At 33.9% G+C, this 12796-nt stretch overlaps 1 protein-coding gene across 9 annotated transcripts in view; it reads right to left on the minus strand.

Annotated features, from left to right (window-relative positions):
• The window catches only part of ROBO2 (roundabout guidance receptor 2), a 668594-nt gene that overhangs the window by 8496 nt on the left and 647302 nt on the right, over positions 1-12796 (minus strand). For all 9 annotated transcript variants that reach the window (XM_058184861.1, XM_058184864.1, XM_058184867.1 and 6 more), the window contains 3 exons: positions 6456-6667; positions 4068-4223; positions 2084-2329 (listed from right to left, as the gene is read on the minus strand). In XM_058184861.1, the coding sequence (XP_058040844.1) occupies positions 2084-2329; positions 4068-4223; positions 6456-6667 (614 nt within the window). The remainder of the gene's footprint in view (positions 1-2083; positions 2330-4067; positions 4224-6455; positions 6668-12796) is intronic.

Consider the following 12796-nt stretch of genomic DNA (forward strand, 5'->3'; position numbering starts at 1 on the left):
CTTGGGTTCAAGAAATGCATGACTTTTTGATTCTATACTGGAATCGAAAGCAGATATTAAAAAAAAACCCTTAAAGATAACCAAAATGGAATTTAAGGTGTAGTTAAAAATTATAAGAAATAAATAGATATACTAGATTTACCAATGGAACAGAATGATCATTTAAAAATTAAGGACATACAAATAATATATCAAAAAAAGGGGGTCAAATTATTCTACGATACACCAGAGGGCAAGAAACATGGCTGGAAACTAGCCAAAGAGAGAAGCAACCTGGAATTAAGGAGAAACTTCCTAACAGTGAGGACAATTAACCAGTGGAACAGCTTGCCTTCAGAAATCGTTGACACTCCATCACTGGAGATTTTTAAGAAGAGACTAGAAGTCACTTATCTGAAATAGTATAGGTTCTCCTGCTTGAGCAGAGTGCTAGACTAGAAGAACTCCAAGGTCCCTTCCAGCTCCATTCCATTCCATTCTATAACATGTAGATTATCTTTTAAAATTGGAATAAAGAGATGTACTAGAATTATTACATGGAAATTAAAGATGGACTTGGATAAAGATGACAAAATTTCCAAAAGAAGAAATAAAAATAAAAACTGCTAGAGAGAAGTTCCCTGAGGATGGGCTCCAGCACTAGTCCGAAAGCTCAGAAGACAAAATATCTGGTCCTGGTGACCAAGCCAGATTTGATCCTGGCAACATTATCTTAGGACACGCATATTTGCCTTCATTTGTGAGAAATAAAAATAGCAGGAAAAAATAGGGGCTAGAACTTCACCAAGACTTGAGGATGGCTGGAGCAAGGAAACCTCTGGTGATACTTAATGGTTATCTTGAACTAACGTTATTATTTTTGATATGTGCTTTTGATATATTTCTTAATTTTTGTAATGTTTGTTACTTTGGATTACAGTTTGATTACTGAGGGGAAGATAAAGGATATTTTGATTAAATAGAAAGGAGTACTATATAATGTTCTTAGGTTTTCTTTCAATTTTTTACTGGAACCTTGCTGATTAATAAGGAATGTTGAAGATTTAGAGGTGAATTTATACAAAATAAGAAGAGTTGTAGGATGAAGATACATTTGGTTGTATTTTAAGAGACAATGATAAGTTGTTAATAAGGAATATACTTTTTTTTTGTTTTTTTTTGTTTACATTTATACCCCGCCCTTCTCCGAAGACTCAGGGCGGCTTACAGTGTATAAGGCAATAGTCTCATTCTATTTGTATATTTTTACGAAGTCAACTTATTGCCCCCCCAACAATCTGTGTCCTCATTTTACCTACCTTATAAAGGATGGAAGGCTGAGTCAACCTTGGGCCGGGCTTGAACCTGCAGTAATTGCAGGCTCTGTGTTCTTAATAACAGGCTTTACCAGCCTGAGCTATACTTGCTAGGTATGAAGGTGGAAATTTATTTTTCTTACTACTTTTTTCTTGGTAGTTGATTCTTTTTCTAAACTTAAATATTTCTGTTTCTTTTGTAATACATTTTTGTGTTAGGTTCTTATATTAGATTTATAGTTTTAATATAAAGCTTAACAAAATTATTGGGAAAAGTGTATCACCTAGAAGTAAAATTCTGTCAAGATTAATACATTTAAATTCTATTGATTCCAGTAGAAAACAAACAAGATGGTGGTAAAGCAATATTTAAATATTTAGTTCATAGTTCATAATTGAAATCTGTTCTGAATTATATGAATCATGTTTGTTAATGAACGCAAGGATATTTAGTGCACTAAGCATGCAAAAACTCTAGATCTGTGGCTTAAAAAAACACAATAAATATATGCTTTAAAGATAATTGATCAGATAATAAATAAATGCTTCAGGTGTATAGAATAACAGCATTATTAATTCTTGAAAGAAAGCATGCAATCAGAATGTTAGCTGTTAGGTGCACTCAAACTTCACCATTGCAAGAACAAATAACAATGGATGTCAAATGCTAATTGACATCCTTTGTTGCTATGTAAGCCTTGACCTTCACCATGTGTAAGCAAATTAATAGTACATTATAACAGGTTTAGGGAATTGCCTAAGCTGCTCTGAGATGTACAATTACACACCTGATCCAAAGGCTTGCTTTTGCTGGCCTTGAAGTTCTGTGGAGGTTAGCCAATCCTGGGTTTGCCGTTGCCACTCTAGTGATGTTCTAGCTTGACGATCCAAAGAACACTTTGTTTCATCTATGTTGGTTGTGTGCTGTCGCTCTAAAGAGCTTCCTTTTCTTTCTGTTGAACCCCCACGTTGGCCAGTACCTATCTGTTGCCTCATTCCCTGACCAGGAGGTGGGTCTGGTGGTGGTGGAAGATCTAAAAAATGTAAATAGTTTTATAAAATTCACTGAAACATTTTAAACTATATAACAAAAAACGAAGGGCTTTATTAATATTGTCTATTAAAATTGTTGAGCTTTATATATTTTACTGAATTTAGCCAGGTGATATATTTTATCAGAAAAACAATTTTAGTTGGCCGAAATAATCTATATTTCTTATTACACATTTGTAATAAAAGCACCTAGTTAGTGTTAGCTGATTTTGATAAAACTAAACAGGCTCATATTTATTTATTTATTTAATTTGCCAACAAATACAAGGAAACAAGTAACAGAGTAGACACAGACATGGAGACATGGAATTTTTTTGGCACAAAAAAAAAAGGATTTAAATTGGCAAGACAGCCATAAACACATAGAATGATTACATATGATTGGGAACAGTAGGACAGGGACAGTAGGGATGCTGGTGCGCTTATTCACGCCCCCTTAGGGACCTCTTAAGAAACATGAAAGGTCCATTGTAGGCAGTTTACGGTAAAAGATATGGGGATTAGAGAGACTAACAACAGGATCAGGTAGATTGTTCCAGACATTTACTACTCTATTGCAAAAGTCATATTTCCTTCAATTAAGATCAGAGCGAATTACATTGAATTTAAATCTATTGATGGTCTTTGTATTATTATGGTTGAAATTAAAGTATTCATTTACAGTTAGAAAATAATCTAAGATTTGGTAAATAATCTTATGAACTAAGAATAGCAATAATCACACACAATCTGTTAAAACATCTTAAGTGAAATGATACAAGGTAATTGACAATGAGTATGTGTTAGAAATGCTGGTTAGTCTACAAAGAAACTTGTCTTTCAGCAACCAGTTATTTTCTGATGTCAGGTTGGACAAAGCCAGAATTATACCTATTTGCTCAAAGATATAGCCTTTACCATTACGTGGGTCAAGACAAACAAAAACTATTGAAACTTTTTTCTCCACAGATAGGAATGATAGGATAATAAAAAATGGATATACAAGCTTATATATTAAGTTTAGCCAATAATTTAATATTTAAAGGATTAGGTTAACTTGTTGAGATGGAGAAAAATGTGTTTGTGTATGTAAGGCTTTGCAGGTTTTAGCTGCACTGAAGGCTACATTGCAGCCTTGCATTTATAAGGCTACATTGTAGAATGCTGGTAATAATGCATCAAAATACCTCTCAGATTTCTGAAAAAGTCATGTAAGCCTTAATGTAAAATACCATATGATAAGTGGCCAAAGTCTCTTTCATATACATACACAATTATAGTACATGGTTTTTAAAAAGGCAAGGGCCTTGCACAAACCTGAGAACATGATATAATCTCTAAATGTATAGAATTAAAGAGGATATTGAGCTTTAATTGACCAAGTATATGGGCAGATATGAAACACAGAGAACGTATACTGTATTTGTGTGACAGAAAGAACACAATATAAAAGAAACAGTTGACTTAAAACTTAGCTTTGAAATTATCCTTATGTTTTAAATGTATACATAAATAAATAACAATTACCTAAAGCTACCTAAAGCCTGAATATTGTTCTGAAGTTTGCAACAGAACAATTTTTACATGCCAAGCCCAGTCATAATTTGTTATTTTCTGATAGTGAACAAAGATGCAAACATACAATTAGATCACTAATTGTATTTTCATAAACATTTATAACAAAAACAGTGGATTTATTTTTGACAAGCCACTGAAATAGTTTTAAATCAGGGAACTTACCGTCTGCCATGCCTTCTCTACGATGAGGCAAGGATGGCTGTTTTTTGGTAGGATTAGGCCTAGGCCTTTGACTCTGATTCTGGATTATGCTAGTATTGCTGTCAGTAGAAAATGGGCTGGTTGGGCGAAGTTTCTGAGAAGCAGAATGTGGTTTGCCTAAAATAAAAAAAAAAAACATTCTTAAAATATTTTCATTTAAGGAACTACCTATTTTATAGGAGGAACTACCAGAAAGGTAACAAGGGGAGCATTTTATTTTCTGAGAAACTTTCAAACTTTTGCGCTGCATCTGGCTAACTGGGTGATATACCATAAGTATCAATAATGCCAATAGTATGATTGCCTACAATGTTCATATTATTCAAAGGTATAATAGAAGAGAAGGCTTTGAAAACCTATTTTGTTTGTTTTATGGCCATCATGATTCGACCTGGGCTATGTGGTGCTTTCCTGTTTTTCTCTTGGTTGGCTCTTTTGTTCTATGTTTTTAATCCTAGGATAGCCACCCAAAGTTTTTTTTTGAAGGTTGGGTGGCCATATAAATCATTTAAATAAATAAAAAAATATCCAGTGAACTCAGTAATGCAGTATTTGTGCTACTGATAGCGCCGTTTTTGTATCCCTGGTAACTGTGATATCATAATTACTTCCATTAAATTATTAGAATCATAATATGGAAATGTTTAGATAAATAATACATATTTTAATTGTTATTTTTGTACATTTATTTTCTATAAAGTTCTATGTAATTGGTAGAAATAAGATGCTCGTTGCTCATAAGTGTGCTCCAAAACAAGGGACCTAAATGATATTTTTTTTATCTCATTAAAAAATGAAGCGGTAATTAACAGATCATATTATAAAACTGAATTATACTCAACCCTAATGGATCTAGGAATACAGATTCATCTGCAAGAGTGGATTTAGCATTAAATAGCAAGTAAATGAATTGATGACTGATCATAAATTAATTTTAGTGTTTAAAACTGTAATGGAAGCACAGGAAAATGCCATTTTATCCTATTATTTTACTGCTCTGCAACATTTGAACAACTACTCAATGTTCTAAGTGCTTACTAACAGCTTGAATAAATCTGAGAACTTTTTGTGATTTTCAGCAATAAGAACAAATAAAGGATGATACTGAAATTCCAAAACAAAATAAATTAGGTTAAATGCTTTCAATTTATTTTTCATTACAAATTAAAAATCTCACATTTATAAAGTTCATGATGTTTTCATCCATAATAATTGACAGACCCATACATATTTGATTCACTTGGTTTCATAAAAGAGTTCTGAAAAGAAGTACCGTAATATGCATTTACCACTCATATGGATATTTTAATTTAGAAATGTTGTTCCACATATCGGGCTCAGTAGGCATCAACAATATTGTTGCCCTACGATTTACTGTTAGGGTTAGCATATATTAATGTTCTTTGTTCTAAAACCTAAAACTTTGTCAGGGTTCTGACGGATGCCCTAGCCAAGCTTCAAAAGAAATCCAGTTATTTATTAGGAGCTTCACGGCACCTTCCAAGTGAAGCCAACTCTGACCCCACGTAATTTACAACCCAGACCTGACCCTGTTTCCCCCCGCCTCCCAGGGTATGTCACCAATCACATTCGCCAATGGAACAATTTTGCGGGTTATAGAGATCACTCCCCTCCGGCCGCTGTGGGTAACCCTGGGAGACAGCCTTGACATAGATATGTCTGGAATGTGCTTTTGTTTTTGGTTGTCGTGCTGCTTTGCCATTTTCCCATCCCCCTTGCCTATGGCAACTCGAGAGTAAGCCAGGCTTGACGAGTTGACAAACTTAACAAAATAAGTTTGTCAACTCGCTTTTATAAACTTTTATAAATATGGAGATCAATTATATCTACAAGATGATAATAAAATTAAAAGCAGTCATTAAAAAACCTGATGTTTTGGTATATGGTCTATTGCTAACTTGGGGTATATGGAGAAATATGGAGAATTTTTGTTTAAAAATTATGCCAGAAGTTCTAAGAAAATTGAGGCAAATCACTTAGCATACAGGTACACTAAGAAATCACTATTTCAAATAAAGGCCTTAGATTGGATTTAAAGTACATTTAGTTTTGAAATCTTTATACTTAAATAGTTTGAAAAGCAGTGTGGTTGCAAACATTAAATAACTAAATACATCAAAATAACTTAAATCACATATGTGGACTATGCATGCTTGGGCTTCCAAAGGCAAAAAATGTTGTCCATTTCTACCATAGTAATTTTATTATCAATTCAGATTGAGTTACCTTAGATTATTTTTGCTTGTTTTTGATTTTGTAACTCACAGTTTATTATTTATCACATTTTTCTGCATTCACAAATAGGGCTTATTGGTGTTCTTTTTATACCTGTCACAGAACTGTCAAGATTGTCCATGCTGCAGCCTGAACTATGCTCTAGGTCTCGTAATGGCCTTGTGATTTCTATAGCCTCTTCTTCAATATCATCCTCATCTTCATCCTCTGGAATGTCTGCTTCAAAATCTGATATTAATGTTCCAGAGACATATCCTAATGGGGGAGCTGGAGTCTGGGGTGGTTGAATATTGATTTGATTGTGCCTAGAACAAAGAGGAAAATACATATATATTAAGCACTGTACTTACCAATTTATTTAAAAAGCTGAGACCATTATCTAGCCAAACTTAAATCCTTTAAATTGCCATTTATGGCCATTCATGTAATTTATGCATCTTCCTTAACATTGACTGCAATCAGTTGGAAATATGTTTTAATGGTAATGCAGAATGAGTCTATATTTAAAGAGAGAAATGACACTTTTGAAGGATTTGTAGGTGCTCTAAAACTTATTTTTTCTTGCATGTCTGTTTCCTAATTTTACAGCCAATTATCATCATTGTAATACAATGTATGCTAATTTGAATGTAGTACATCCAAGAGAATAAAAATAATGGTTTTATTCAAACCATTAATGCTCTGGATAAATCACTGTTAAAGAAAGTAAATAGTAAATCTCTTGAATATATGTTTGATGCATTTGCAGTGGTATAAAAGTCAAGATATATATATAAGGATTTTCCCCATTGCTATTAGAGCTCAAAAGATAGCTAAGACAAAATGTTTACATAATAGCATTCTTAGTTATGTTTATATAGATATCATGATAAAGCTGTATTTTATGGCTACTTCTGAAAATGATGCAACAATTTTTAACTCAATAATAATGTAACAGAGCCTTTTAATTTATTTAATATTAATTTTACCTCAGTAAAATTATTGATATATAATTTGTGTGATATTTTACCACATTTCTATTCACTTCTTTAGTTTATATAAACATTCAAGTTGTATTTCCAAAGGTGTATTAATATGTAATAGAATTAAAAGCAGAAGCAACATTAAAATAAAATATTAAAATAATTAATAATTGAAAGCTATTGTACTACAGAAAATAAGAAAGGAAATCAATAGTAAAAAGTCAATTCTAACACATTTTGAGTCAGAACTGGAGAGCCTATTTTAGTCTTCTGAGACAAAGATCAACCAAATAAGAGTAGCAATACTCACCAATTCCTGAAAATTATTTTTAAGGTATTTTTTCTTCATCTAGTTATTGTCTTATGAAAACCTTGTGTATGCTAGTCAACCTATCTGAAATGATATAGAGTATCCTGCTTGGGCAGGGGATTGGATTAGAAGACCTCCAAAGTCCCTTCCAGTTTATTCTGATTGATTGGTCTTCCAATATGTCAAATGACTCATAATGGTTGCAATCAAACTTGTGAGAAAGTATCATAGGTAACAGCAAAAAAGAAATTTTGTACAAGGTAGGAGTGAATGAAGAGATATATGTTCCACAGGTACCTATAAATCAGAAGATCATTAATTCTAATCTTGTTTTGTTGACACAAAGCCAATTGGGTGACTGTGGGCTAGACACTTTCCATTTGGGAGAAGGCAATGGCACTTCTGAAATCTTGCCAAGAAAACTGCAGAAAGTTGTCTTGGCAGGATGACAACACTGACTTGAAGATACACACATACACACACCCTACTGGTTATCAAGAGAACAGCCCTGTTTTCTGAACAATTGCTAGACATCAGAGCAGATGCACCGAGGGAATGGATATTTTTAAAATAATTTCTCAGGTTTCTAACGGAGAAGGAGATCTGGTAGTTCCAAGTTCTTTAAGAGGACAAAATCTTGACTCTAACTCAGTTAATAATAAGCAGTATTGTTTGGAATAGAGATGAAACAAAATCAAGTACCAGGATCTTCCAGTTAAAGATGTAGTTGTGGCACTAGACCAAAATAAGGCCATGCACCCTTCCTTGGAAATATCAAGCTCTTTTGATAAAGTTGTGTGGATATCCATTTTGCTGGAAGATTTGTATAGATGTTCTGTTTCCTTTTTCTGCTGTACAGGGTTGCTGCAAAAAGTGCCTGACCACTCAACCCAATATAGCAAAACCAACATAAACTATAAAAATAACACATCAAGAATGTATCAGAAACTACCGACAGAGTACTACAACCACATGGAATCAGCATAGCATACAAGCCAACTAAAGACCTTCAAAACATCCTAAGTAAACCAAAAGACCAGCAGTCCCAGAGGAAAAAAAAGAAATCATCTATAACATAGAGTGTAATGACTACAATTGCCACTATGTAGGACAAAAAGGCAGAAGATTGGCAGAACACATCCATGAACACCAGCTAGCAGTTAGAGAACATGATGAAAACTCTAATTTCACAACATATGGACAGATTTAACCACAGGTTCAACTAGGAAACTATGACCATCCTGGACCAAGCCAAGTCCAAAAGCACTAGGGAATTTCTGGAGATTTGGTACTCTGACAAATTAGCCATCAATAGGCACATAGACTTACACAATATCTACATACAAGAGACAATCTACAAGCCAAAAAGGGAACAAAAAGACCAAAATACCTTTCCACCAGCAATCAGCACCCTTATGAGCATAGATTAACTCCAACATGAATATCAGACCAACAATCAAGGAGTAAACAATACCCCAATGAAGGAGAGGCCAAAAAAGCTAGTAGTAAACAGCTCAACCAAAGAACTTCTTAAGACCACCCCTACCAATACTGACAGGATAAATCATTAGAATATAAACTGAGAGCAAACTCCACTCTACACTGATGATGTTACCTAGTTTGAGTAATAAAACATCTGCAAGAAAAACAACCAAGCTAAGAGATAACCAAGGAACCCTCATTTCAACCCTGAGTTACAAATATTCTCCTTTATTCATTACCTTAATCTTAATCTCTAACCTCATTTTCCAGGGGTATGTACTGCTAGTCTTCTTGACTGCATAGTTTAGGATTACAACAACTGTAGCATATACCAGTAGATTTGTTTGAGGTATGGTGGTTGTAGGGATTTTCATGTGGGCTTTGTTAAGTGCAAGTAATCATGAAGCAAGGCAGTTCAAATGAATACAAGTTTATTGCATGATAACACTCTCTACAATAATCTGAACTAGTAACAGTCATAGCAAATTGAATGTAGCTAAAATCAATTCAAGATGGATTGCACTTAGATCTCTTGTGGGTGCAAAGGATATTGAGACTGATGAAGAGCCTGACCTCTCCCTTGGGCTCAGCCTGGTCATCTCCTACAGGCTCTATTAACATCTTCTAGCATACTATCTGATGGTACTTCCCAACTGATCATTGATAAACAGGTTTTAGAAAGTTCACTGTAACTACTTTATGCATGATCTTTTGCGTCAAGCCAGCTGCTATGCTCTGTAAAGGAGCGGGTTGCAGTGACATTCTATTTTCAGTTGTTGGCTGCCCCCGAGTTTTCTTTCAGGTATTGTTGAGTTCAGAATAATGTTGATCTATCTCTAATTGTGGCACCAGCATTTTCTTCATTGTTCTGGAGCATTGTTTCTAGTTAATGGGGATGCAGGTCTTCTGTCCATTCACTCATACATTTCATATATCCCCTCTCATTAAATCTATTGTTGTAGTAACAATTCCAGATTATTTTGTCTTGTCTATGCATGATTTGTTCCAGTAGTGCCCTTATTATCAGAGTGCTGTGGTTCCCCAAAATCTTATGCAAACCTCGTTAATTGGGGCAATGTATGAGCTGCCACAATACTCCTTGTTTGTGTCACTCACATATTTGAGATAGGCAGATGAAACATTAGCATGTTGTTGCCCAAGGACTCTACTGGTAAGATAGGTACCAGCCAGGATTTGAACCTTGGTCTACCCGTCAAAAGTGACACTCTAACTACACTATCCAGACCCAATGTAACGTAACATAATAACAGAACATAACAATATCTCATCATAAATATTAGGAGTCTCACTCCCTCATCTTCAATCCTTTCTGCCCCTCCTCCCCATGTACACCTATGGAGGTATTTCTGTTTCTGTTCACTTGGGAAATAACAGGAAATTCTTCTGAGAAGGGATGAGAATGGATTACATGAATTTAAGATAACTACTTGAAGAATCAATTTCAGGGAATTAATTGCAGATGGATAATGAGGCTTAATTACTCCTTCCATTTTAAAGCATGTGAGAGAAATCTGTATATGTTGTAAGATTAGTGCTTGAGACGAATGATAGGCAGACAGCAGGGCAGCTGAGTTTGGAGGCAACTTGCCAACTTGTAAGATTTCAAACAGCTGCATGTAACGGTTCCTGTACTGTGATAAAACAGTGCACCTTGGAACATTTTATTTTAATTCCATAACATGTCAATTTGATACTATAGGAAAAGGTTCGGTATTTCAACTTCTAAAATTCTACAGGAAGGCTGGATAAGAATATTCCAGGTTAAAAAAAATTCTTAGGAAATGCTAGAAAGTTCTCAACCCATTACAGTGAGCTCTATGTATCTTTAATTTCAGGGTCCACTCTCATGTTTACTATACCTTCTGATTTGTATTTAAGCAAGATTCTTTAAAAGCTGGTAATTCCTAAACTTAAACTGATTCTTAATTGCTACTAAGTATCTCTCCATCAACTTTATGTGAAACACTGAAACACGAACACATTTAATTAAGGGAAGGAAGGGAAAGAAAGAATCACTGCAATTGTCCAAGCTTGTTTTCCTGACAGTCCTTTTTGCAGGACCATAATTACATGAGACCCAGAGAATCTCTATTTTAAGAAAGTGTCTGCCAAGAAATGAAAGGATTTTAGCATTTATCACTTCTTCTCCGAGGTCACAGAAGCAGTATAGAAACTAATTGATTGACCCCTTAACCTGTGCTTTTCATAAAGTCTCTATGGATGCACCAATTCTTCCAAATTCCATAGGCTTTCAGATGATAAGGAACAAGGGAGTCAGCTTGTTCCTGCAGGATAAGCTATATATTCACAGGGTTGATTTTTTTTTAAGCATTTAAAAATACTTCTAGCCTTCATTAATGGGCATATGAACTTGATTATTTAAAAAAAACACAACTAAGTGCTTGCATTTAGTGTTTGTAATATAAGGAAAACATAGAAAAAGAAAATTGGTAGCAAATGAAACAGTATAAAGCTCCACATAGTAATGATACCCCCTATATCTGAAATAAAAAATGCAATGTATTTTAAAAACATTTCCTTCTATAGTCTCCATTCTCTCTGATTCAGAGTGGCTACACAAAAAGTGTGAATATTAATATACCCATATTATTTTTCCATGAAAAAGCCTTGTACTTTAAGAGAAGTCAGTTCTTTTTCAAAGGACAGAGACAATTCTGCCATGTGAAAATATATTAATTGAAAGGAAATTCTATTATATTTTCTCTCCCATCCTAATCCACTCATCCATTCTGTCTTGGGCATAGCATTTTCTTTATGAATACTGCATGAGAGAATGTTCCATCACTGAGTTTCACTTCAATAGGGTACTGTAGCCCTTCCAGCAATACTCTGTTGAAGTCTTATATAGATAGAACCAGTGAGTAAAACTTGAAAAGGAGAATCAGAAAACAAAATAGGAGAATTGCCAGAAAAGGTAAAATGACCATTTACGTTAATATAATAATTATTATTGTACTAATTAATATTGTAATGATGTATATTTTATTTAGAAATTGATAAAACTGTAGTTTGCAATTAAGAATTTATTTGTATTTATATGACAATTGTTTTTTTATCTAACTTATAGTTCTAGAATGGCTAGATGAAAGGATTTAAGTTTTATTCACTTGGAAATCATAATCACTAGATGAGAAAACTATTTGTGAAAGGATGCGTAGGGTCACAACTTCTTTGTAATAAATCATGTTTACATTCTTGGATTTTGTACTTTGGAAACCCAATTATTAATGATCAGTTTGTTGTCTGAAACTAATAACACAAACTACATATGTGTTAGCACTCTTTCAAATATAGTTACTAGTACCTATAAGCTGAAAAGTAAAATCCTAGTAAAACTTCAATCTGACATTATAGAATGTTTTAAAACTTGGGGCAACTGTATGGTACATCTTGTAATTCAGGCCACTTACACTATAAATACATTTTTCTCAGTCTTGCATCCTATTATAGCTTTATATACCAGGATCATATACTCAGCTTGTCATGATCGTTCAGGTCAACTTTGAACTGAATGCAACCAGGAACACTGGTTCAGTAAATTCTACAATTAACTGAAAAAATACCCCGGATGCATATATTTTAAAACGTTCAGTCTAGGATAATATTTACCCATACAGATTTTCAAGAGGCCCACAAAT

Source organism: Ahaetulla prasina, chromosome 5 (assembly GCF_028640845.1).
Source record: "Ahaetulla prasina isolate Xishuangbanna chromosome 5, ASM2864084v1, whole genome shotgun sequence".
NCBI lineage: Eukaryota > Metazoa > Chordata > Lepidosauria > Squamata > Colubridae > Ahaetulla > Ahaetulla prasina.